This window comes from Scophthalmus maximus, chromosome 12, assembly GCF_022379125.1.
Source record: "Scophthalmus maximus strain ysfricsl-2021 chromosome 12, ASM2237912v1, whole genome shotgun sequence".
In the NCBI taxonomy this organism is placed as follows: Eukaryota; Metazoa; Chordata; class Actinopteri; order Pleuronectiformes; family Scophthalmidae; genus Scophthalmus; species Scophthalmus maximus.
In genome coordinates, this window is record NC_061526.1 from 21,099,307 (window position 1) to 21,123,591 (window position 24,285).

Sequence of the window (24,285 nt, forward strand, 5' to 3'; positions counted from 1 at the left end):
CGCCCCCTGGTGGCTGGCTCCAGTATAGGTAATAAACCCCGAACACAACATCCATGTTAGAAGACGGGACACGGACCCGGTGTCACATATCAAGTAATTTTTCCTCCCTAAAAATGGTTTCTGCACTTTTGTCACACGTGTTTGAGTGTTTTGTGTTTCTGACTGCCTGTACAATGTCACTGTACAGCGCTCCTTGAAAAATTACCATATCTTGATGACTTATTCAATTCAACAGCGATTGGCTGGTGAATACAGTGGAACAATAAGCATTAAGAATGTAATTGCTCTCAGGTCCTTATCACACTGATATTTGAATGCATTAGGAGGGCAATGAGAACGCCGCATGACATTTAAAGGAAAACCTTCCAAGAGGTGGAAGAAAGCAGCGACTCCGTCTGGTTTGTAATTGTTTTTTTATTAGCAAAATAAGGGAGATGAGTCTACAAAGATTCTCCTTCGGTGGAGAACGTACACATACAATGACAGTTGTGGCAGTTTCTTTATGTGAACAAATCCAGGAGCGCATCTACCGTCACTCTTCTTGGCAAAGTAGCACCGATCTTAAAAAAAAAATAATAATCACAGACCAGTTTCCTCCTTGACCTTCTTTGTCTTGTTTTTCTCTCTCCCCCCGTCACCTTTCATCATCACCTTCTTCACGGTTCCTCGAACAGCAGCTCCACTCGCAAAAATCGACGCCGGATTAAATCCGAGGAACGGCGTCTCGAACCTCGAAAACGCCCTCAACTTGACAACAATCTTTTCTGTGGTTCAGTTCCCCCCCCCCTCCTCCTCCTCCTCTCCTTTACCGCCAAAAACTCCATAAAACTCCTCCGAATACTTTAAAATATACAGTAAAATGTGCCAACTCTGGTCTCTGTACTTTTTGAACACTAGAAGCTTAGGCGCCTTGACTAACCATTTTTTTCCTGAATGGTCGGGAAGAATGGATATTTTATACACAATGTTTAAAAACCCAAGAAACCCCAAGATTTGCGGGGTGAATGTAACAATATACATCTCAGTATTGTACTGTGTGATCGGCCGGCGAAGGCCTTCCATTGTCAGAGCGGGTGGTGGGGGAAGCAAGGCTACATGTTGGTCACCATGGAGACCCATGTACCTTTTTTCGACCAGAGGGAAATCCTCCTCCTCTTGACAGCTCAGTGGTGTGCACATAGAAGATAGCAGGGACACTAACATATGAAAAACAGTTTTTACCTCTTAATGTTCAGAACAATTCAGCAGGCAACAGAACAAGCATTAGGACTACGGCCGCGGTAAAAAGGCATGCGAAGGCACAAGTACCAACAAACTGGACTCAAAGTTGTACCTCTTCTCTTCCCTTTTTGGTTGTGGGCAAGGAAGAAAAGAAGAAAAATTTTCCACCAATAGCAAAAGTTTCCTTTTTCCAGAAGACGGCGGCCACAAAAAATTCAAAACCCAAAAAAAAAACGAGCTGGAAATTTAAAAAAGAGGGAAAAAAAGTGTCAACATGTGATGTGACCCTTTTACAATGACACGAACGTCCTACACACAAATTTCGCGACGCTAGTTCAAAAAATGTTCCGAGACAAGAGAGACATAAATAAAGCTGTTAAAAGTGGCGTATAGTACAGCACTGGTCCGTGACTGGCTCCTCCCGACTCCTCTCATCTTCCCCGCCGAGGATGCACAACAAGCTGGCTCCACCGCCTGAGGACGAGAGGGGAAAACATGAAGGAGGAGGGACGAGTTCTTAAAGAGAAATGACTTTAAAATGAGACATTCTGGCGGAGCTCGACCTTGTCGCTAACATTTCGCAAACATCTCAAACGCTCCCGACTGGGAACTATTCGCAGGCAGTTTGTCAAAAGTTAGATCGGATGCATACGTGTGAGCCGGGCTCCCTCGGTTTCCTTGGCAACTCCCACGCTGCATCCTGATTCTACGGGGGAACGCGCATTTCAGTCATAACCCTGACAATGTGTTCTCTGCCGTGACGCACAGCCACACATGACCACGGCATGAGAGCCGGATCAAAGGGTGAGGGTTGCTGTAGAAAAAAAAAAAAAATGAAGGACAGATGACGATGAGAGTTGCTTACCTAGAAAAAAAAAAGGGGCCGTCGTCTTCATCGCCGCCGTCCCCCTCAGAAGAGACCACAGTCTTTCAGGTTGTTCTTGATGATGACGTCGGTGACGGCGTCGAAGACAAACTGCACATTCTTGGTGTCCGTGGCGCAGGTGAAGTGGGTGTAGATCTCCTTGGTGTCCTTCCGCTTGTTCAGGTCCTCGAACTGACACTGGATGTAGGCCGCCGCCTCCTCGTACGTGTTGGAGCCTGGGAAACGACGATGTCGTCACAAAATCATTTTTAGAATATATGCCTTTTTGTCATTAGCTTATCTTAAATTTCCACCCCCCCGAAGTTGGCCGCTCATCTCACCGGCGTATTCCGGGTAGCAGATGGTGAGCGGACTCTTCTTGATCTTCTCCTCGAACAGGTCCTTCTTGTTGAGGAAGAGGATGATGGAGGTGTCCGTGAACCACTTGTTGTTGCAGATGCTGTCGAACAGCTTCATGCTCTCGTGCATTCGGTTCTGAGGGAAAGAGGGGAAGACGGCGTCGGTCACTGCGCCTCACACTGGAGAGGCGAGTCTTTTGGGGCCGCCCAGCTCGAGCGGGACTCACCATCTCCTCGTCCTCGGCGAGCACCAGGTCGTAGTCGCTGAGGGCCACGCAGAAGATGATGGCCGTCACGCCCTCGAAGCAATGGATCCACTTCTTCCTCTCGGATCGCTGACCGCCAACGTCAAACATTCTGGGGGGAAAGAAGGGAGGAAAGAAAGACAGAACATGTTAGCATGTTGCCCATCATACAAAGTGGCCAAGACAATGCGAGCAGTGTGTGTGGAACCCAAAGGCAAAAACAAATGTCTGGGAGAGTCGCTGTGGCTGCTCTCGTCTCGCTGATAACGACAAGAGATAAATGGGGGGAAAAGACAACGACAATTCTTTGTCTTTGTAATGCAGCAAAATATGAATCAATCCAGTTATTGTCTAAGCAGAGCTGCGCACACAATGACTGTGTAAGGAGAAGGAAAAAGAGATTCGGAAGAGGCCCAGACCTCTCCGCTCTGCCGAGGGGCGCGGATGTGACTTAGCTTTAATCGCCCGTTTCTAAAACGTTCAGCGTTCATTCTGATCTTCTCACACACGTCTCTCACATTCAAGAAGCCTCATTTACAGCGGCATGCAAATGTTTTGGAGACACCTGATCATCGCAAATTCCTGACATGAGGGTATATGTATAAAAGGTATATGTAATATTCATTTTAACATTTGAAGCAAGATTTCAAAGCTCTATAAATAATCTGACGCCTCAGGACCGTGTCCCAACAACCAGCAGACATGTGTGCTCCTGAAAATTTTAATATTTGATGCCAACAAAGTAGGAGAAGGCTGTGAGAAGCTATCAGAGCCTTTTTCATGAAGCCACTTCCCGCAGTTTGTCATGTATTTAAGAAATGGCAGTTCACAGGAAGTGGTGCAGGTCAAGTTGAGTTTCAGGAAGAAAGCCAAGAAAAGGCAAAAAAAAATCAAAAACCACGTCAATTTGGCTGCAGGAGGAGGTTTTAGGTTTGAGCAGACTCTGGAGTGTCGGTGCACTGTTCAGGAAAACCTGCCCGATTACGACCGTCACTGAAGAGTCGTGAGAAGAAACCACAGAATCCAAACGTTTGCAGAGGGACGTCCGAACAAGCCTGAAGATGTTGAGACACAAGTCCTGCGAGCTGGAGACGGAACTTAAATTTCATTCACCCCAAAACAAGAACTTGAAGACTCGTACGGACTTGTCCTCCTTCAAATTGACTCAAAGCAAGCGGATGCTCGCCGGAGTGTTTTTCTTTAGGACTGACCGCGCAGGTCATTTGGAAAAATCAGGTCATCGTCGATCAGCAGAGTGCTTTTTACTTTACAACGACGACTAATACAGGAAGTGGAGTCAGGACGCGACGGCCCGGCCAAGATGCCTGCTGACCACGGGAAATGAAATGAATCACTTAATTAAAAAATGAAATAAAATAAGGAGAAGACCAATATGTAGGTCATTAAGCAGCTCTGAAGAGGAACCGAAATACTGTGATGGATATTAATATTAGAGCCCGGTACGAGCCGTTCATGGTTATTTTACAGAATAAACGATGCAGGAAAGATTTGTTAATTCAATATGAAAAACAACCACAACAAAATTTCAGTGGAATTATCTCTTCTGTTTTTATGAATTTCAATGGAACACAGACTCATCTGCTTAACTTGACGACTACGACGTCATCACTGAGCCGACTGCGCCCACTTTGAGGACCGGGACTGAGTCACGACACCCTCACACGCCGTGTCACCACTTACAGCTGCTGAATGAGTCAGTGGCAGGAAGGAAACATAATTAAAACCATCATGTCAAAACAAAAATCGAGCCGATTGTTAGAGCGGAGGAGTTCTCACTTGAAGTGCAGGTCCTTGAACGTGAAGTGTGTCTCCACAATGCCCGTGGTCTTGACTCGGGTCCTCAGGACATCCTGCTGGGTCGGGATGTAGGTGGCCTGGGATATCCTGTCCAAATCGTTCAAGTAGCTGAGAGGAGAAAGAGGACGCAGAGGAGGGGAAACAAAAAAGAATGGTGCTATTACAACTGCCAAGATAAAACCTTTTGACAAATGGTTCGTTTGTACTATGCAGCTCTGCAACTTTCACCAAAGAACTAGGATCACCAGATGGTCCATCAATCATAAGAAATATTTAAATAACCGAGGCGAATCTTTTTGGCAGTTTCTTTGGGTTACACACACATGCACTTCTTATGCATAACACCAGTGAATTTATGAGAAATTTCAATCAAATACCAGAATAATTTACTGGTTCTGGCTCCTGAAAATAAAATGTTATTTTCGTCTATGATATAAAACTTCAAATCTTAGTGATAGGAACTGATGGTCAAAAGTGTGACAAGACAACAATATGTGGAATTGGGCTTTTTAAATTGTAATGAATATTGGACATTAGTTGGGACCAAATAATCAACAGGTTTGTCAGTAATGAAAATAATTGTGAGTTGAGCTTTTTCAATAGCAGGAAACTTAGAAAACATAAATCACTATCTTAACGGGAGCTGCGAGACGAGTGGAGTCAAATGAATGAAAATTAATTTTGCAGAATGATGGTGGACTTGACATTGTTCCTCACTGAGGTGGGACTAAAGCAAACACTGGACTTTCCGACTCTCAAACGGGGAAAACCCCCCGAAAGTGAAAATGTCAGACTGAACTTAAATCAACAACAGCTCAATCACGTGTTTTTCCTTTCATGATTATTTTTTGCATCTCTGGTATAAGATTCATCTAACACTTGTTTGTTTGTAATTGTATGACGTGGCCATACAGAAAAACCACACACTCTTGATGTATCGCGGCCCCCGAGTTTCACGCCTCAAGGTCACTGCTGATAAAACGGAGAGACGGATTAGAGACCTCTGGTTCCGAACCAGACAAACACGAGTAATCTCTCCTCCGAGCAAAACAAGCCCTCTGTTTGTTTTCGGAGGTATCAAGTGAAGAAAAGTGGGGAATAGTGTTTCCTATTCATGAAAAGCCTCTGGACAGCCGGATTAGAGGGAACCACTTAGAAATTGGCCAACAAGTGCAGTTCCCCTCGGCCCCGGAACGTCAGTCGAGTCGAGTTTTTCTCTCGCTGTATTCTGATTTCCCCTTTCCACTTTTTAAAGCAAATGTTCCGGAGCCGAGGTGGAAGGTCAAAGACTCAGTATTCTTTCCCAGCCACCGCTCTTCGGGGGTTGGCGGAGGTGTGCAAATATTGACAGTCTGAAAGTCCAGACAGCTCCCGGGCCCTTCGCGCAAAGGGGCCGGAAGCTTTCTGCGTATCGTGTGATGTGAAAGACTTTTTCTTTTTGCCCCTTTGAAAGTTCTGGAGGTAAATAAGCAAGTGTGTGTGTGTGTGTGTGTGTGTCAGATTCCTGGTGAACTGTGCGTGTTTTGCGCGTGTACTCACTATGCCGCCGAGTCGTTGAGCTGATATTCGCGCGAGCGGCAGAAGCAGGCCTGGACGCCTCCGTCCTTCCAGAGCCGCTTGATGACGCCGGCGAGCTCCGACGTCATGAAGCCTTCCTCGGCCGAGCCCGCCAGCACAAACAGCTGCCGCGCGTCGTCCTGGCGACGCAACAAGCGAGGGCGGCGTCAGTGTCATAGAATCAACAACTCTGAAGTAAATTACAGCACCGTTGTTGTTGTTGGCATTCAATCTGCTAGCGAGCTGAAATACCAGTCACGGGGCCACGGGGTCATTTTAGAGACGGAACGCTGCTCAAAAGTTTCTTGAAGCATAACAATACATTTCAAATGCCCCCAGAGTTTATGACGACCCCACCCCCCCTCTCTCTGTCACTCACAGCTCTCGCCGCGTCGCCAAAGTCGATCTTGAGGCGGCCCATGGCTCTGATGATGGCGATGATGGACTGGATGGTGTTGCTGTAGACGACGGCCTTATATTGCTTACACTCCTCTTCTGAGTAGCCCGCCTCGTGGATGATCCTGCAGGGAGAGAGGAGGGGGACGACGGGGAAACGGGGTCAGCAGCCGACCCAAATTGTTCCAAATGTCGCCGCCATACACAGAAAAACTAATTTCTCCCCACTGAAAGACGTCTCCTCCTTCTTTTTAACCCTTCTTAGACATTTCACTTACTTTTCTCCTCAGCTCTTACTTAACATCTCTTCTCTTCCAATACTCTATTTTTATCTTTTTACAGTTGGGGGGGGATTGTTGCTCCATGTTTATGCCGGCAGCGGAGGAATTTTCGCAGACCCATATCACCATCCGTGTAACAGGGATAAGTCAGCATGGCGGGGACAGGATGCAGGCGTGTTATCTAATAATTACGGGGGGGCCGTGGGGGTCAGATTTGTTCTGTTCGGTGTATACAAGCAAAAAAGGTCGCCATGGCGAGGAGACTTCTTAGCGGTAATCAACAAGATCTCTGTGTAAAAAGGCTCCAGTGTTCGTCGCTCGAGATACAATCATCAGCTCAATGTACAGGATCTAACATTATTACGTAGGACATTTATTTTGACCTTTTAAAAAAAAAAAAGCGGGTGGATCAATTTTCTAGTGATTAACTGCACGACTGAATTGCTTCCGCATCATCACGGGCCTTTTCTTTCTTTCGGAATTTGGAAACAAAAAGCTGGGGCGCCAGCTTACGACACGTATAAATCCGTTTGCTGCATTATGCCTCAATAAGTATAAACTCCAAAGTAAATGATTCCCAGACTTCTCAGTGCTTCACTTGATTCACGACGGGGAAGAAAATCACATTTGTGCTGCAGGAGCGGCGTTCGTCTCGTTCCTCCGCAGGTGGAGAGAACCACGAGAAAAAGTCATATCGCAGTGGAGCAGCTGCTTATGCATAAAAAATTTTTTTTCAAGTTAATAAATTCCGTGCCTGTGGTGTGTGTGTGTGTGTATCAGCTGATGATCGACGAGCGTCCTCACTCCGTGTAGACGGAGACTGTGCTGGTGTTTTTCTGCGAGGTTGTCGTCATGATCCGCTACGGATGGCACCTGTTATTTCTTCTTCTTCTGTGATTCACACAGCGGATTATTACCCAGAGAGAGACGCTACGATGCGCATGATTGTTGTTTGACATCTTGTTTGTGTTGTGGAACTCTAACGCTCTTTGAAAATAATATCCCATCTGACGAGAGAAGTGGTTAGTGACACGCTGGAAGAAGAAGAAGAAGATGAAATAAGGAAAGCGACTCACTTCATCTGCTTGACGATTGTGCTTTTCCCGGATTCACCAGCACCTGGAAAAGACGGGAGGAGACAAAAAAGATGTTGATGAATATTTAAAGTTAATGCAGTTACCCCTGCAGCAAGCAAAATGTTTTAACCCTCGTGTCGATGACGTGGTGTGGCCAAAATGACACGACGGGGAACCATGACGATGAAGCCATCTAGTGTGTGTGTGTGTGTGTGTGTGTGTGTGTGTGTGTTTAAAGTTTAGTTTGGCCTCTGCTCCAGGGAATTCCTATCCAATATACAGATTAATCAGAGCTCGGTCAGATGACTGTTCTGTGTACATGCTCGCTCTGGTCAAAGTGTGTGCGGATCTATAATTGTGTATGCAAACTGTGAGTGGAATTCTATCAGCTGTCTCAACTTAAAACAGTAAAACAGATTACTATTGACGAGAGCTGTTGAAGTGCCGCAAACAAAACACACAGACATGATGTTGTCACTCCAGGGATGGAGGAGGAGGAGGAGGGTGAGGGGGGTAATCGACTGTGTCATCTGATTAGATTCGACTGCCGTGCTGTCGGCCAATGAGATGACGGACGGAGGAGATGGTGGAGATAGCGGGAGAGACCGTCGACGCGGCTTTTTTTCTTGTTTTCGCGGAAACGTCACACAGTGCCATGGCAACGGCTCTCTGTATATCCATGACATCTCCAGTGTGCGTGGCCACAGTCACCTGAGGAGGCTCTGCGGTTGCGAGCGTGTGCGTGTGTGTGTGTGACGTTCTGACTTCCATCGGGACCACTATACATTATGCATCTGCTGCTCTTTTCCCCTGTACTGTATTTGATGCCCCCCCCCCCATCAAAACCATCTGTTACAAAACACATCCATCTGACTCTGTACTCGTAACGCGCATGGCGACAAACGACCACGACATCTTGGACGCGTGCACTCGACGCCCCTCGCGGCAGCACACAGACTTGAGAGAGAGAGAGAGCGTCGCCTCTGATCCACCGCCGACACTCGGGAAGATTTTTCTAAAGCCACTTGAGAGTTGGTTATTCCCAGAGTAAACACCCCCCCGAGCTCCAGGAACAGAATGAGGGAGGGGATAGGGGGACATTGGAATCACACCATGAAAGCCAACCACTATCTTTTGACCTCGTGATGCCGTCATCAGAGACAGGAAGGTTTGCTCTTGCATAAGGATTCCTCCCACCTTAATCCACTTCCACTTTTTTTTTGCCATGCCACTTGTCGTCGAGCCGACTTCACGCTGGAAGTTACAGCTTCTATTATAAATTTTAACCAAACATTAACGAACGAACAAACAAACAAACAAACAAACAAACAAATAAATAAATATATATATAAATAAATATATATATATATATACATATATACATATATACATATATACACATGCACTTTATCCGTCTGAATTCCTACAAACTCTCCCTCAGCCGTACCCGAATGCCGACGGTGAAGTCCTGGCACTTCACCTTCAGTCTAATTGGATGAGCTTCACCTGAGGACACATTATTTTAATTACGTGTCACCACCCGGGTGCTGGAGCGCCCTGGGAGGAGGAGGAGGGGGGGAGTGTGTGAGAGATTGTACAGTGGCAGCTCCCCCGTGCTCCGAGGCCAAACACTCAGCTGTGTGAATCCCCCCCTCCCCGTGGGACTCGATATGCGCAGACGGCAGCCTCGCTGCTCGACTGGGCACGGCCCGGGCGGCGAGCTGGCACAGACGCTCGGCCCCCCTCGGCCAATTCTCCATGGCCATTTTCACGATGCCGCACTCAGGGGTCGAGTGTGAGCTGACCCGCTGAAATCCAGAGCAACCTCCTCCAAAAGGGATAAAGGAAACTTTCATCTCTCTGCGAGTAATGTGACTTGTTCTGTGGTTTCTGGGGGGTTTCTACTGCGACATTTTTAGATTTTAGCTCATCAAATGTGATCCTGTGCGGCTTTTCTCCATTTCATCTGGTAAACTCAAACGATATCTTTGTTCTTTTGGACGAAACATCTGAATTTGAACCCAAAAAAATGCTTTGAGATCAGCAGGTCACTTATTTTCATCAATCAGACAATAGTTGTTCTACTTCATTAAAGTTATCTCTTAGTTTTTTCTTAGTAAATTTAAGTTAATTCCAGGGACGTTTGCACTGAATCTTAAAAGGAAGTTCCTCATGTGATGATTCACACTTGTGAGAGCTGTTGAGAAACACTTGTGGACACTTTGTGTGGTAAAGGCCAAAGTAAACAGCGATGTGCGATGAATCATGACATTCGGCTTATGATTGCGAAAACAAACTGTGTTGTGGAGAGAGAGAAAGCACCAGTTTATGTAAACTGGACAGATATTAGAGCGTCAATGCCCAATTGCTCATAATGATAATAATAATAATCAATGAGACGTGAGCTACGTGTTTATGTAAGCGGCCTCTCGGCGCCCGGGACATGGTCAGGGTGTGGCTCCTGTCAGAGCCCTCTGGGCCTGAGGAATACAAAACAGGGTCCAATGTAACCCACGGCCCCGACGGCCCCGACGGCCCGGGGCCAGGAAAAGTTTCTGCAGGGCCGAGTCGAGCGGCCACTTGAGAACAAGGGTGGACGACGAGCGATTGTGAGACATCGCTGACGAGCTAATCCCGAAAGGTGAACTGAGGTTTAGGACTTTTGCTCAGACCCAAACTGAGGGCGCCGTCTCGTGCAGCGAGCGAACGCTTATTGTGAGACACTGCGCTGAGGCGCTGGTGGCTAGTGCGAGCAAGAAACGGGCCGTGACGTCACCTCATTGCTTTGTTAGCTGCCGCTTTCGAAGCCTCGGGTTCAGCATTTTGTCCGGAGCCATCTTGGTTTTTTTGAAAACCAGAGGTGAACGTATTTGGAGGAGCGGGGGGGGGCTGCTCACTGCTCAGGTTCAGCTAACGCTAACGTCAAATTTGACTTAAAGCTACAGTGTGTAATATTTAGAAGAACGTGTTCACAGAAATTTAATATATTGTCCATAACTGTGTGTTCATATATGTACGATAACAATGTTTTTTCGTCAACTTTGAATGAGTTAAATGTTGTAACACGAGGAGGACAAAAAATTGAAATTAGCGGCGCGCCACCATAAAGTGTCCCGTCGGGCGCTCAGTTGGTTGCGGGTTTGCAAAGTTACCACCAGGTGGCGGCAGAAAATTACAAAAAATTACACACTGGGGCTTTAAGATGACTGTCTAGCGTCGAGTGCGGTCTGTTTACGGGCTCTTGTTTACCGCACAAATCTCCCGAGCTGGATCTAAATAACTTCATGCTGTTTAGTCCTCTCCAGTTTTGTCCAAAGGACACGTACATCGGTCAAACCGAGCGATGGGGGGGGGGGGACCTCCGTGGACTGTGGCTGGCAACGGATGATGGTGCCGTTGGCCGATTCCTAACACACACACAGAACATATTGTTCCAATACTTGCCAAATCTGCGGTCTGCCTCACTGTGCAGGATATTGTCTGTATCAGGCGAGGACGGTAATGGACTCACTGACAATGTAAATATATTCTTAATATCTTACAGTGTAAGGATAACACAAGAGTTGCAGTATGTGGCCCCCTATGATTATGAAATTATGGGGGGGAAAAGGTAATTTTCTTTTTTTGGGGCTGATGTAACAGTGAAAATAGACAGAGGGCCAGTAAAACTCTGATCTACTGTCCAAGTGGTCCAGTGGGGGGGGGGGGGGGGGGGGATAAAATAACTTTTCCGTTGGACACTGCGGAACACAGCGTCGTCCTGATTCTGACTGGCGCACACACGTAGACCTTTGGGGGTTACATGGAAACACCGGGCCGAACCTATCGCTCTTCATGCAGAGTCATGTTACACGCCCTCCTGCTTTGATACGCCCTGACCCGGACAGCCACACGGTCCAAAACCACTGGAGCAGCTGGTTTCTGTTTCGGGCGGTTCAAACTATTTTAGGAAAAGAATCCCAGCGAAGCGTTGCAGCGAAAATGGAGGTTCATTCTTCTCCCTCTTCCTCCGCTGACTACAGAGCCGTTCCCATTAGGACCCGACCACAAAACGCATCTTCCCTCTGGTTCATCTTTCCTCTCTCGGGGGTTGCGAAGCCGGCGAGGACGAGGAAAAGGTTTTTATAACAACGGCAAAATGAGGTTCTCCCTTTTTCTCTTATTGATTGTACCTCATGTTGGCTTTGGGGTCCAATCATTGGCACCAAGAGGATACATTCGTTTGCCACATTAGCAGCATGACGCCAACACCGCTCAACCCCCCCCATGTCTTTTTTCACTCTCGGTCACATACATACCATCTTCCTCTTTCACATTCACTGCTTTTATGATTTAGTGTTCCTCTTCGCTGGCTATTCCAATTCCACCCCCCCCCCCCCCCCCCCCCCTTTCCTTCCCCATCGTCCTCTAGGGGGATTTAAGTGTGAGTCACTAGAGTCGAGTAGGACTCCAGGATCCACCCGGGCGGTCCCGGTCACACCGGGAGGAAATGACCACGCTAAATCACACGGGTCAATCTGTCAACAAGCAGATCGATAGAAGATTGTTTCACACACACACACACACACACACACACACACACACACACACACAATTACGGCGCTAAAGGAACGCGAGCAATCAAACTGCTTTGATTGTCCCGTGTTTATTGTGAGCAGTAAACAGCGAGGCGGTCACCATGTGGAAAACATTAAAGGGAGAACGACGAACAAAGTCGGAGGGAACGCTAAACTGTTATTATTATTAATAGGATCTTTCCCACTGTTACGCGACAGCTATAGAAAGAGTAATTAGGCTGAAGGAGATTGTAATCTATTTTCGCGTGTAGATATGAATAGTAAGATAATTGGGTCCGGGAGATGGAATGAAAAGGAGAGCCAAATAAAGACGGTGAGCTACATGAGAGATATGTTTCGGGAAAAAAACCCAAAAGACACCCGAGCCAGTCGGCAGGTTGGGACTTGACCTGTGTGCACGAAAACTCGAGGACTCAGAGAGATTCAAAATCATTTTTCGTGCGATTCTAACATTTCTTTGCAAATCGGTAAGACACGCAGGAGACTTTTGTTCGGTCGCTTGCGACATTTTTCTGTGGCCCTCGCCAGCCGTTTGCCATCATGACACGTCTTGTTGACTCTGCGTCTCTGTTGACACGATTGTGTCACAGAGGAAAAGTGGGAACCCAGAATTTCCTGCGAATCCCCGACGACTCTACAAAACAGGATCTGGATTGAACAGCTCAAAGCTGAGGCCTCTCACTTCTCTGCGGTGGAGGGTTCCTTTAAATTTTTAATGCTCCACTCATTTGGGTAGTGTTCTCATCTTACGGGGCCCCTCTTCTCCTTTCTCCTTGCGGCGTCTCGGGCCTGCCCCCGTGCGTGTGTTACTTCAGGCGGTAACCTGAAGAGCGACCACACCGAATGGCATCGCGCGCACAACTGGCAGGATGTCGTGCCAGGGCGGCCACGCGTGGGGTGGTAGGCGGGGGGGGGGGGGGGGGGGGGGGGGGGGGGGGCAACACTGCCTGGCGCAGAGCTTTAACAACAACAATGAAAAACAGCTTTTCAACCAGAAACAGACGGGTGAACTAACTGCTGCGTGGTCCGTGCCAGAGCCACGGCTGATGAAAAACTCATATCCCGCCCTGGAGCAGCATAGCAGGAACTTGACCCAACTTGCCTCGCTTTCAAATCAGCAAGCCCCATCCGGCCTCCGAAGGCACCTGAGGAATGCGGCCTACCTTTGACAAGGGGAAATATGTACATTCGTGTTCAGACAAAAATAATAGCAGCAAAATCTCAGGCCTTTTTTTTTTGTTCTTCCCTCGAACGTCTCTCGAGAGCCTTCTCGTCGGGGCATTTTTTTTTGTTGCCTGCTATTGATACTGGCCTTGGCGTTTACGTGTCCTGAGTGGTAACCCACACACCGCGTTGTGTGTGTGTGCATGTCAACAATTCCCAAAGCCAGGCCAACCCCGAAGGGGGGGCCGGTGGAAAAGTTTCTCACCTATGGTCTCTATTGACAAGGACAACAGTGTGTTTCTCCACATGCAAAGGAGTCGAGAAGTGATGCCGGGAAATTTTACGCGTGGCGCGGAACCGTGCGTCCGTGCGTGCGTGCGAAGGGGTTTCGTCAGAAGTGTTGTGATTACGATGAAGTAACACTTCCTGGACGTGGTTTTTTTTTCTGTGGGATTCCACTCGGACGTGAAGAGGATCTGAAAATAGCACACAAGGCTCTGGCGGAAAGTGGCCAATTTTTTTGCCAAGAGGGGTCACGAGGCAACCGAGCTCCACGGCGGCTGCTCCTGTGGCAGTTTAAGTAGCCTTAGTCTTTTTTTTAACCACTTAATAATTCTTTTTTGTTGTTGTTGTTGTTGCCATATCCATACATGAATCATTTGTTGAATCAAGGAGAGGGGCAGAAAAAAAAAATGCCTTCAGAAAAAAATCTGGGACTGCACCTTTAAATATCCTAAAATGAGTGGACTCCAAAGTTTCTTTTGTTTTTTTTGGCGAGGGCCCCTGAATGAGCCAATGGGAACCGCTTCCACAGGGGCCAGAGCAGACGGGAGGAAGCGCGCCATTGTCCGGAAGACTTAGCCCAAACAAAACGGTCCGCAGAGAGGCTGAATGGTGTCGCGTTTGTCAAAGAATCTCCCCGCAACAAAAAAAGACACACACACACACACACACACACAAAAAAAAAACAGCCAGTTCGGCAAAAACACCTGCGGTTGTGCTGCTCATATTTTTGGAATGCTAACGTCGGGCTAACGGTGTTTAGCTACATTGGGAGTTGCGTGCGGAGTTTTGACAGTTGGCGGTTAGCGAAGGAGCTAGGAAAGGAAGGAAGGAAGGAAGGAAGGAGGCGAGCGATGCGGAATTGAAACTCGTCCACGGACGCCGCCTTGACGTTGGACAGAAATTAAAACACACGAAGAAAAAAGAAAAGAAAAGAGAGAGAGAGAGGACGAAGGCGAAGTTCGTCCCCCTCCCGCCCCTCCTCACCGAGCAGCAGCAGCTTGACCTCCCGCGCCGCCTTCTCGCCGTCGTCCCGCAGGTTCCTGTCGATCATCTTGCTGCGCTCCACCGCCGCCTTGTCCTCCGTGCTCAGCGTGCAGCCCATCGTCGAGCGGCGTCCTCCGCACACACCGGCCGGTGGTGGCGAGTGTTGTTGGAAAAACAAAAACGAGCGCAAGAATCCCCCTTAGAACACCATGTGTGTGTACACACACACACACACACACACACACACACACGCCCTTTTTTTTTAAAGGCAGCCGGTCGATCTCGTCGGGAGGAGACGGAGAGAGAGAGAGAGAGAGAGAGAGAGAAAAGGGGAAGCGATGCGACTTTTGCTCTCAAATGAAATTCAGAAAAGAAAAAGGAAAAAGTCCGACGGCTCCTTCGGGGGACGTCTTCGGGTTTTAAAAACACAAATACAAACGAGAAGGAAATCCTCGTTGGGTCCCGACGCGGAGAGTGAGCTGCTGGCTGCGGCCGATCGCCTCCATTCGCTGCGGCGGCGACTGACTGACTGTGATCGCGCTGCGGCGGCCGCCGCGGTCCACACGCCGCACCGGCGACCGCACTTCCGGGCGCGTCCTTCCAAAATAAAAGAGGTATGTCTTGAAGGGCTTTAGAAAAATGTGTCTGTAAAAGACAAGCTAAGATATACAGTTCCTTTTATTGAGCAGCACGTTTCACCCAGCACACTTTAAAAAAAAAAAAAAAAAATCTACACAAATAAATGTAAAATATTTTCGAATTGCAAAAAGAATAAAGAGAATAAGAATACAAAATTGAAGGGGTTTATGTGAAATATGAACAGGAGCTCGTCGCCAGGGGGATTGTTCCGTTTTAATTTATAAGCGATCGATCAAGGGGCTGCAACTGACGATTATTGTCACCACTGATTAATCTGTCGATTATTTTCTAGAATAATCAATTAGTTGGTTTAGTTTCACTTGGTTTAGTGAAAAATGTCGATCGTGTTTGTTTCCCAAACCCCCAAGATGATGTTTTGTTTTGTTCCACGAAACTCAAGATATTTAGTTTACTGTCACCAAGGAACAAAGAAACCAGAAAATATTCATATTTAAGAAGCTGAAATCATAGAATTTTCATTCATTCATTCATTCATCGTCTACCGCTTTATCCATTTAAGGGTCGCGGGGGGGCGCTGGAGCCAATCCCAGCTAACATTGGGCGAGAGGGGCGGGGTTCACCCTGGACAGGTCGCCAGCCTATCACAGGGCCACATACAGAGACGGACAACCATTCACTCTCACATTCACACCTACGGTCAATTTAGAGTCTTCAATGAACCTAACCCCATTCTGCATGTGTTTGGACTGTGGGAGGAAGCCGGAGAACCCGGAGAGAACCCACGCATACACGGGGAGAACATGCAAACTCCACACAGAAAGGCCCTGGTTGAACCGGGATTCGAACCCAGAACCTTCTTGCTGTGAGGCGAAGGTGCTAACCACTACACCACCATGCAGCCTAAATCATAGGATTTGTACATTTTAATAAAAAAATCTACTTGAACCGATTAATCAATTATCCAAAATAGTTGGCAATTAATTTAGTAGTCGACTACTAATCTATTAATCGATAAACTGTTGCAGCTCTAAATCAATCAATCAATAATTATTTTGTATATAACACAATATATGCGTTTATTTTGAGTTATAAATCGTGAAAGTCTAAGCACGTGCAGCTCTCACAGGTTTTTTTAAAAAAAAGAAAGATGCCACATATTTGTGTAGTTTTGTCACTTTGGTAGACTTTGGTAGACTTTTTTGTCTGACGCCTTTATTTTGAAGGTAGACGCTCAAACCGGAAACGTCTTGTCAGCCGAACTCATTTCAAAACCTGCACACCCACAGCTTGACTCACTAAATAACTGGCCCATGTCATTTTTACATCATGTACGTGTATGTGTCACTTTGATGATTATATACAATAAACATAGTTTTTTTTCTGTACTGTTGGCACCAGTGAAAGGAGTTTAAATAAAAAATACTTGAACAAATATGCTAAAATACCTGATATACTGTATATTTACAGTGATACACACATTAATACTTCCCTAATTGAGTACATTACATGTGGCCTATATACTATAAATGTTCACCCTGCATTATCATGCGTCGTTCCCATGGAAACCAAACCTCTAACCAGTGTCGGTCTCGGCCCCGTCACCCGCACGTTCAGCTCTGCATGACCGTTGTTTGTGGTTTAAATAATTTAGGACAAAGTCAAGTGTGACGCCTCAAAGTCAACAGTCGCTGCTTGTTGCAGGTTGCTCGTTTTCTCTCTCCACGCAGACCCCCACTCACATTATCTCCCACCCTGCCTTGTTTTGTGCAATGTTCATTTCAAATGGGGCCTTTTTTTGGGAGCTCATGCAAATGTGTGACCTTTCCTTTTTATAATCCTGTGTAGGCTGGAGGTTTTCCCTATTCGTCATCGAGGCCCGCTCAAACAAACAAAAACAATAAGCTTATATCCGTTTATGGAACACAGAAAATAGCACAGAAAGTGAATCATTTTCTCTAATGTGCAGTGTTCTCCATTATGAAAGATTTATACATCTGCACGTATTCATTCGTTGTCAGTGTTTTCATCATACTTTAAACCACACAACTCTTCTTGTGACGGCTCGTGTGTGCAGGCGTGAACATCATGCATGAGCTACAGTTAGTCAATGCATATGTGCTGTTATTGTATAGCTTCATCTATTAAAACCAAACAAATGAAAAAAACATGGAAAGCTATACTGCTTATTTCAGATGATTTGGTTTGTAAAACACACATTTCATCAACAGGATTTTGCAAAATGTGACTCTGAAACCTGGATAAAATGGCAATGAAATATATTTTTTAACTTTGAGTTAGTCCTTGGAGAAGCAAAACCATTCATCCCGTGTCCAAAGAATATGGACATATTTGAGTTTATGGTCATTTCTCTGTCACTGGTCCACGAGTGACCTGTCATTGGGAGGCCAGAGACACCCAGTACCACACTTCTTGAGTAGTTTCTTCTTTTTTTCCCCAAATGTTTCTTGCTGAATTGTTGAACTCTTTACAGGAAGTGCAGTGTCTTCACACCATCAATCGCATGCGTATTTCAATTAATCACTTGTGTTTTCAAAACACAGATCTCCAGTGCAGCTGGTGGAGAAAGAGGAAGTCTGCAGGCCAAGCGCACGCACAAAACGAGATAAACAGTGAAGCAATGACGTCATTCAGGTGAGATTCAGACAGTGTGACGGGAATGTTTGTTTCAACTAAACAGACGGACAGGTGTTTGGCACGAAGACTCACTGGGATGAACTGAACCTGAGAGCCAGTTTTCTCTGTAGTGAATTTGAGTGGCGAGGAAGTGGCGGTGCCGCCCTCCAGTGGTAAAAACATGTAACTTCAACAGTGCTGCAGGACTAAATTATACATTATAGTCTGAAAATATTGGATGTTCAACCTCACAGCACAGCACCTCAGAGCACTGTATGGATTCCGAACGCTGATGTTTTTAAGGATCATAAAGTGGCATTTAATTTTTTAAGTTTATTATTTTAAGTTTACACATCACAGGGAGGAAAAATACAACTTTTAAAAACTGCCAGTAACAGGTTCATTTGTGGTCGGAGACAGATAAAATAGTGTGCAAGAAAAAAATAAAGACAGTGACACAATATTATATTGCCCCCCCCCCCTCCCCATTTTTACCATAATAAGGAATCAAGATAAGCAAAGATAAAGAGAAATTTATTTTACTATCCCCATGAAACTACACAACTGCAAACACAGATAAGCCCTTTTTCATTAACGCTGATCATACTGTTTTTTTACTCTTATCTAACAGTCAAAGTGTTTGGATGTCAGATCTGGTGCTGGACCCCTTTTTAAATGAAAAATTGGTTCAATCAATTGGTTGTCCTAGAACTCCAGAGAGACAAATTGGCGTGATGACAGTCCACTCGGTGAGCCGTGGGCCGTGAAAACGCTCTGTTCCGTCACTTGCCATCTGCTAATGCCACTAAGAACCCAGAGGAGTTATAGATTTGGTACCTGAGCAGGCATTTCTAAAGAAAAAAATAAATAAATAAAAAGGAAAAGGCCTGGATGTGTTCCTCGTCTTTCTCTCTCACACTCGTGCACCGAGGCAGAGGATGAGATCATGGAGAGGACACAGCTACAGGAGGATAAATAAGGAGAAAGGTTACAAAAAGACAAAACGTGCTGAACTGGTGTCTCACTCCCCGATAAATCTGGTGAGTGCAGTTGTCTTTGTGTCATACAGAATAATCAAGGCTCTGTATTGTGTGCACCTCCTCTCTGCACGCCAACTCCTCCTTCAACCTTTCTCCTCAGCCCGTTATCACTCCAGTCAGATATGGGTCACTGATAGATGCCGAACGGCGAATGGGACTCTCTCTCTGCCTGCTGAACTTCAAACCTTCCTTTTCATTACATAACCCCCCCCCCCCCGCATAAGACGTGTCCCTTGGCACCTGACACCGGTGGTCTGTACCTTTACCTGGCCTCTGCCGCTCTGTCAGCTCCTTGTGACGGTACAGCCTGCCTGTGACACACACACACACACACACACACACACACACACAGAGACAGGCGGAGAACAGGCTGCCAGGCAGGCAGACAGACGCTCACAGACGGGCGGAGGAAAATTGCACATCACCATGGGCTGCTGTAACAGAGAGCGCGGGCTCATAGCCGGAGCTGTGTTTGGGGCCGTGGTAGCCGTCCTGGGAGGCGTCCTGATCCCCCTGGGGAGGGTCGTCATCGAGGGAACAGTGGAGAAGGTAGGCAGATCAAGGTGAACCGGGTGAAATCGGGGAGGCAGAGAGGCGTGGGGTCTTCCAAAGCTGCCTCCGAACGCCAAGTCTTGTTTTTCATCCGGCGCAAAAAGATCAGCATCTGTGATTTTTCTCTTTCTTCCCCCCCCCCCTACGGAACAGTAGAGGGAGGATTTTTCAAATCAATACCAGAGCATCCTTCTCTTCATGTGTCAGTGGGGAAGCTGGCCTGTGCCGGCAGTCTTGTGGCATGTTAAAAATAGTCTGTCTTGTGCGTCTGCCGGGGGTTTAGGAAGCCGCCATCGAGCCAGGAACGACGGCGTACGACAACTGGGCGGCTACAGGGGCAAGCGTGTACAGGCAGTTCTGGCTCTTTGACGTGCAGAACGCCCAGGAGGTTTTGCAGTCCGGCGCAACTCCAGTGGTACTGGAAAGAGGACCTTACACATACAGGTGACGTTGAATATATGGATATCATCATCTGCTCTCTCCCTGCCTATATTTAACAAACGTAACCCTAACCTGCCCCCGTCCAGGACAAGATATCTCCCCAAAGAGAACATCACGTTCAACCCCAACCAAACCGTCTCCTTCCTGCTGCCTCTGGGCGCCATCTTTGAGCCGTCCATGTCTGTGGGGCCGGAGGAGGACAAAGTCACCTCCCTCAACCTGGCTGTGGCTGTAAGTGAGTGTGTCCCCCCCCCACAGTTTTATCGTTTCCCGAACACGCTCCTGTGGACAAGCTCTGACCAAATCGAGGCCGTGCTACGCCGCCGGCCGGTTGCCTCTTAGTGGCGACCGCCCAAACTGCTTGACCTTTGACCCTTTGGTTCGTGAGCCGTCCGACGTTTAACCGAGGAGGGGTTATTTAGTTTCTCCTAATCACGTCGTGGGGCTGACAGACAGAAAATCAATTGAGAAAAATGTATTTTACAAGAGTGTTATTTCCTTTCTTGGATTCTATCCGGTTAATCATCTTTGCCTCAGATTTATTTGGTGTCCTGACCTCGGATTCAGAGCATAAGAAGACCTGAGGGAACCGATTCTCAAAATTAAAACCAGTCTTCAGTCATAAATTCACAACGGCCGTCCTTGTTCGAGAGCACAGTGCTCAGCTCTTCAAACTTTGATCAGCCTCAAATGTCAATGAGCGCATTATGTTTATATTGTATCCCAGATCATTAAAGGAGGATTATTTTTCCGGCTTATCTCCTGAAGCAACAGCTGCAGTTGTGTGCACAGCAAGTCCCCCCCCCCCCCCCCCCCCCCCCCCCCCCCCCCCCCGTGTTTTGCACGTGTCTCGTTCAGGAATCATACACTGTCGTCCCTTCCATGAATAAATTATGAATTGCTGAGCCTTCACCGGATGCAAAGATAAATGTTGGATTTTTTTTCTCCTTCTCTTCAAGGCAGCTTATTCCATCGCTTCCAAAGATTTTCATCCTGCGCTGGAGTTCCTGATAAAGGCGAGCAACTCCTCCCTGTTCCAGCACCGTACAGTCAAGGAACTGCTGTGGGGTTATAGAGACCCCATGCTCAAAGCAACTCTGGGCCTTTTTGTGCCCGTAAGTAATCAGATCATTTTGCATTTACCTCCGCACGTAATAACCATAAAAGACCTGCCTGCGCAGCGGCGCCTCAAAAGTGACGCAATGTGATCGTATTTTTTTCGCCCAAAGTACAATGGCACCTATGACGGCTACTACAATGTTTACAACGGAAAGGAGGACATCTCAAAAGTGGGAATGATTGACAGGTGGCGAGGAGAGAGGTGAGTCCACTCCTGACTGACAAAGGGTCTGGATTTGAGGCCGGATATAATCGCGTTGTACAGATTTTGACAACTGAATATTGAACATTTCTTTAATGTGATATTTTAGGCTGTTGAATCAAATCAGGTTTGTCAGTTTTGGCACAATTTGACAAGTGAGGATGCTGTTTTTTGTCAAATGTAATTTGTTTGACTGATCTAACTCTGGCCAACAGGAGCCTGTCTTTCTGGAACGACACATATTGTGACATGATCAACGGGACAGGTATGGCTCATGCAGGACCTGTGTTTTGCGACGCCGACGACAAGCTCTGAGTGCAGACGAGTCACCGCATTATCGCTCCTCTCTTTTTTTCTCAGACGCTTCCTCCTTCCCTCCCTTTCTGGACAAGAAGAAGCCACTCTATTTCTTCTCGTCAGACATCTGCAGGTGATGAGGAGGAGTTTTTTCATTTTTTTAACGCGGGAACAAAATCTCCCCTGATCTTGTCTGACTCTGATTTGCTAATGTGAAGCCGGTCAGTAAGTGTCAAGGACGCAACGCTTAACGTGTCATTTGGAGACTTGCAGACGGATTCGCTCCCAGCCGCCACCAGGGGTCAGAGCTTTTCCAGTCACACAACGGCTGTTGTCTTGTCCGCAGATCGGTGTCAGCCAGCTTCGAGGAGAGCATGGACCTGAAAGGGATCGAGGTGTACCGTTACGCCCTCCAGCCCTCCACGCTGGCCTCCCCCGCCGTCAACCCAGACAACAGGTGTTTCTGCGCGGACCCGAAGACCACCAGGAACTGCACCTTGGCCGGCGTGCTGGACATCCGCTCCTGTCAAGGCGGTTCGTTTTGCCCCCGGTTCGCCGAGGGCATCAGGGTTTTGTGAGCCGGAGTGGTTCGGCCATCCCAGAATGTCCCTCCTCACCGTTCTGCTCAACAACATGTGTCACTGTTTTCCTTTTCACCCCGAACAGGAAAGCCCATCTACATCTCCCTGCCCCACTTCCTGCATGGCAGTGAGATTCTGCGCGAGGCCGTGCTGGGGCTCAGTCCCAGCGAGGAGCACCACAAAACCTTCCTGGACGTGGAACCCGTAAGAGCCTCGGACATTTATTTCAATCTGTATATTTTGTTTGACCTCAGCAGCTGAGATGTGACCTTTTCATGCCGTATGTTCTCTTTGTTAACCAGATAACTGGGTTTTCCCTGAGGTTCGCGAAGAGAATCCAGGTCAACATGATGTATGGACCATCGCAGGTCATCACGTAAGTTCTGCTTCCACGTTACAGGGAAATCACCTTTCGGGTTCGCCCTCTTGACGAGAGATAGACGAGACCGGTCTTGATGTCACTAGCTCAGCACGAAAGCACATGCGTGCCTTCCCCAAAATGAAAAGAAATGTTCCTTTAAGAAAGTACGAGACAGAGTCGTGCACTGAATACCAAGTGATGAACTGTCTCCCCGCAGGGTGCTTAAGAAAGTCAAGGATTACACCGTGTTCCCCATTGTTTGGCTGAATGAGGTGAGATGAAGAAAAACAAATGGAAGCCCTGCAGCCATGACGTGTGTTTTTCTCTCAGCTCGGGGTGCACGTTAATCAGTCACCCCCTCTCTCGCTCTCTCTCCCTCCCGCCTCCAGACGGCCGCGTTGGACGACGAAACGGCGGACATGTTCAAGAGGGAGCTCATCTCCCGCATCCAGATGTTGGAGATAGCACAGAAGACGCTGCTGGGCACAGGTTTGGCCGTCTTCTCCCTGTGTCTCGTCTCCTACTGTGTGGTGAGGCGACGTAGCCGCGGCAAAGTCGTGTAAAAAGGCGAATCACGCGCAGGCGAATCTGTGAATTGGGGAGCGCGGTGCAACTCGACGCTGCTCCGGGGGGACACCAGACTGTGCACCTTTCTTTTTTGTAATTTTAGCGTTATTTATGGTGTTGTTTCATTTGACACCAGGAGAGGGGGTAATACTGTGATTTTGTAAAGCCCGAGGGCTGAAATTCCTTTGCCGGGTATTATTTCAAGTGCAAACACTGTAACGTTCACTCAATCAGGGATTTCATCGAGGGACAAAACTGTCAGGTTGATTCTCCCCACAGAGGAGAACCATGTGTACGTTTGGCGTCACAGGACAGAAACGCACATTGATCCATGTTCACAACCTTTGCTGAACGATAGTGTCTTCAAAAATGAATAAAAGCTAAGAAGAAGTGAGTTTTTCATTGGGTGTCCTGTTCCTGTAGTATTGGATTGTTCTTTCCCTGCACCATGATATCTATACAGGTCTATACCCCCCCCCCCCCCCCCCCCACTGCCCAAAATACAATCGAAACTGTCCCGCTACAGTGACAAACCTCCGCATTGTGCACGCTCAGGCAAAAAGAATTATTCAGTTTCCTCTTTACCTCGAGTGGTCAATAAATCAAAAAGGCTCATAAAAAAGGGGTTGGCAGGGCGATTACGCTGTGGTTATGAATGGTGCTTGGTTTTGTTTAGTGAGAAAGCAGTATTCCTGCGCAGCAGGAGACCTCCTTTCAGTTTTATGGGTTTTAAATCACCCTCAGCAGCCTCCTGGGTGTCTTTGATTCCGCTGTGCGGACTCAATCTTACATTTCACACATATAACCCGAGTGTTTCATTGGAATTAGCACAGACTAGTCTCTCTCCCCCTTCGTTTGAATGGGCAGTTTGCAGCCTCGGGGGTATCCCAGGACGGCTACGGCTACTTTGAAATGTGAACTGCATATTATTAAAGCCATTCATTTTCCCGGATATTAAAAAATCCTTGCATATAATAAAAAATAGTTTGACAATATCCAAAATACACTTACTTGTTTTCTTAGTTACATGAGATGTCTGTATGACATAAGCTGCCCACGCAGC

General features: G+C 47.2%; 2 protein-coding genes across 2 annotated transcripts; one reads left to right on the plus strand and one right to left on the minus strand.

Annotated features, from left to right (window-relative positions):
• Window positions 1-396: 396 nt before the first annotated feature.
• gnai1 (guanine nucleotide binding protein (G protein), alpha inhibiting activity polypeptide 1) lies at window positions 397-14,960 on the minus strand. Its single transcript, XM_035648664.2, has 9 exons — window positions 14,829-14,960; window positions 7,819-7,861; window positions 6,445-6,586; window positions 6,048-6,205; window positions 4,488-4,616; window positions 2,673-2,802; window positions 2,428-2,581; window positions 2,087-2,322; window positions 397-1,695 (listed from the first exon to the last, which is right to left on the minus strand). Exons 1-8 carry the CDS (start codon window positions 14,944-14,946, stop codon window positions 2,132-2,134), a joined length of 1,065 nt encoding a protein of 354 aa, XP_035504557.1. The 5' UTR covers window positions 14,947-14,960; the 3' UTR covers window positions 397-1,695; window positions 2,087-2,131.
• On the plus strand, window positions 14,953-23,616 carry cd36 (CD36 molecule (thrombospondin receptor)). The gene is made up of 13 exons (XM_035648654.2): window positions 14,953-15,079; window positions 19,419-19,651; window positions 19,938-20,098; window positions 20,182-20,326; window positions 21,055-21,210; window positions 21,325-21,416; window positions 21,632-21,681; window positions 21,777-21,846; window positions 22,060-22,247; window positions 22,380-22,498; window positions 22,597-22,670; window positions 22,873-22,927; window positions 23,045-23,616. Exons 2-13 carry the CDS (start codon window positions 19,529-19,531, stop codon window positions 23,216-23,218), a joined length of 1,407 nt encoding a protein of 468 aa, XP_035504547.2. The 5' UTR covers window positions 14,953-15,079; window positions 19,419-19,528; the 3' UTR covers window positions 23,219-23,616.
• The last annotated feature ends 669 nt before the right edge of the window (window positions 23,617-24,285 follow it).

Bases quoted from the DNA above. Each gene is read 5' to 3' on its own strand.
- gnai1 (XM_035648664.2), bottom strand. From the start codon at position 14,946: ATGGGCTGCACGCTGAGCACGGAGGACAAGGCGGCGGTGGAGCGCAGC. The intron at 4,617-6,047 runs GTGAGTACACGC...TTCTCCTCTCAG, and splicing joins CTCAACGACTCGGCGGCATA to CTACTTGAACGATTTGGACA. The intron at 2,582-2,672 runs GTGAGTCCCGCT...TCTTTCCCTCAG, and splicing joins TCGCCGAGGACGAGGAGATG to AACCGAATGCACGAGAGCAT.
- cd36 (XM_035648654.2), top strand. From the start codon at position 19,529: ATGGGCTGCTGTAACAGAGAGCGCGGGCTCATAGCCGGAGCTGTGTTT. The intron at 21,417-21,631 runs GTGAGTCCACTC...TCTGGCCAACAG, and splicing joins GACAGGTGGCGAGGAGAGAG to GAGCCTGTCTTTCTGGAACG. The intron at 22,671-22,872 runs GTAAGTTCTGCT...GTCTCCCCGCAG, and splicing joins GGACCATCGCAGGTCATCAC to GGTGCTTAAGAAAGTCAAGG.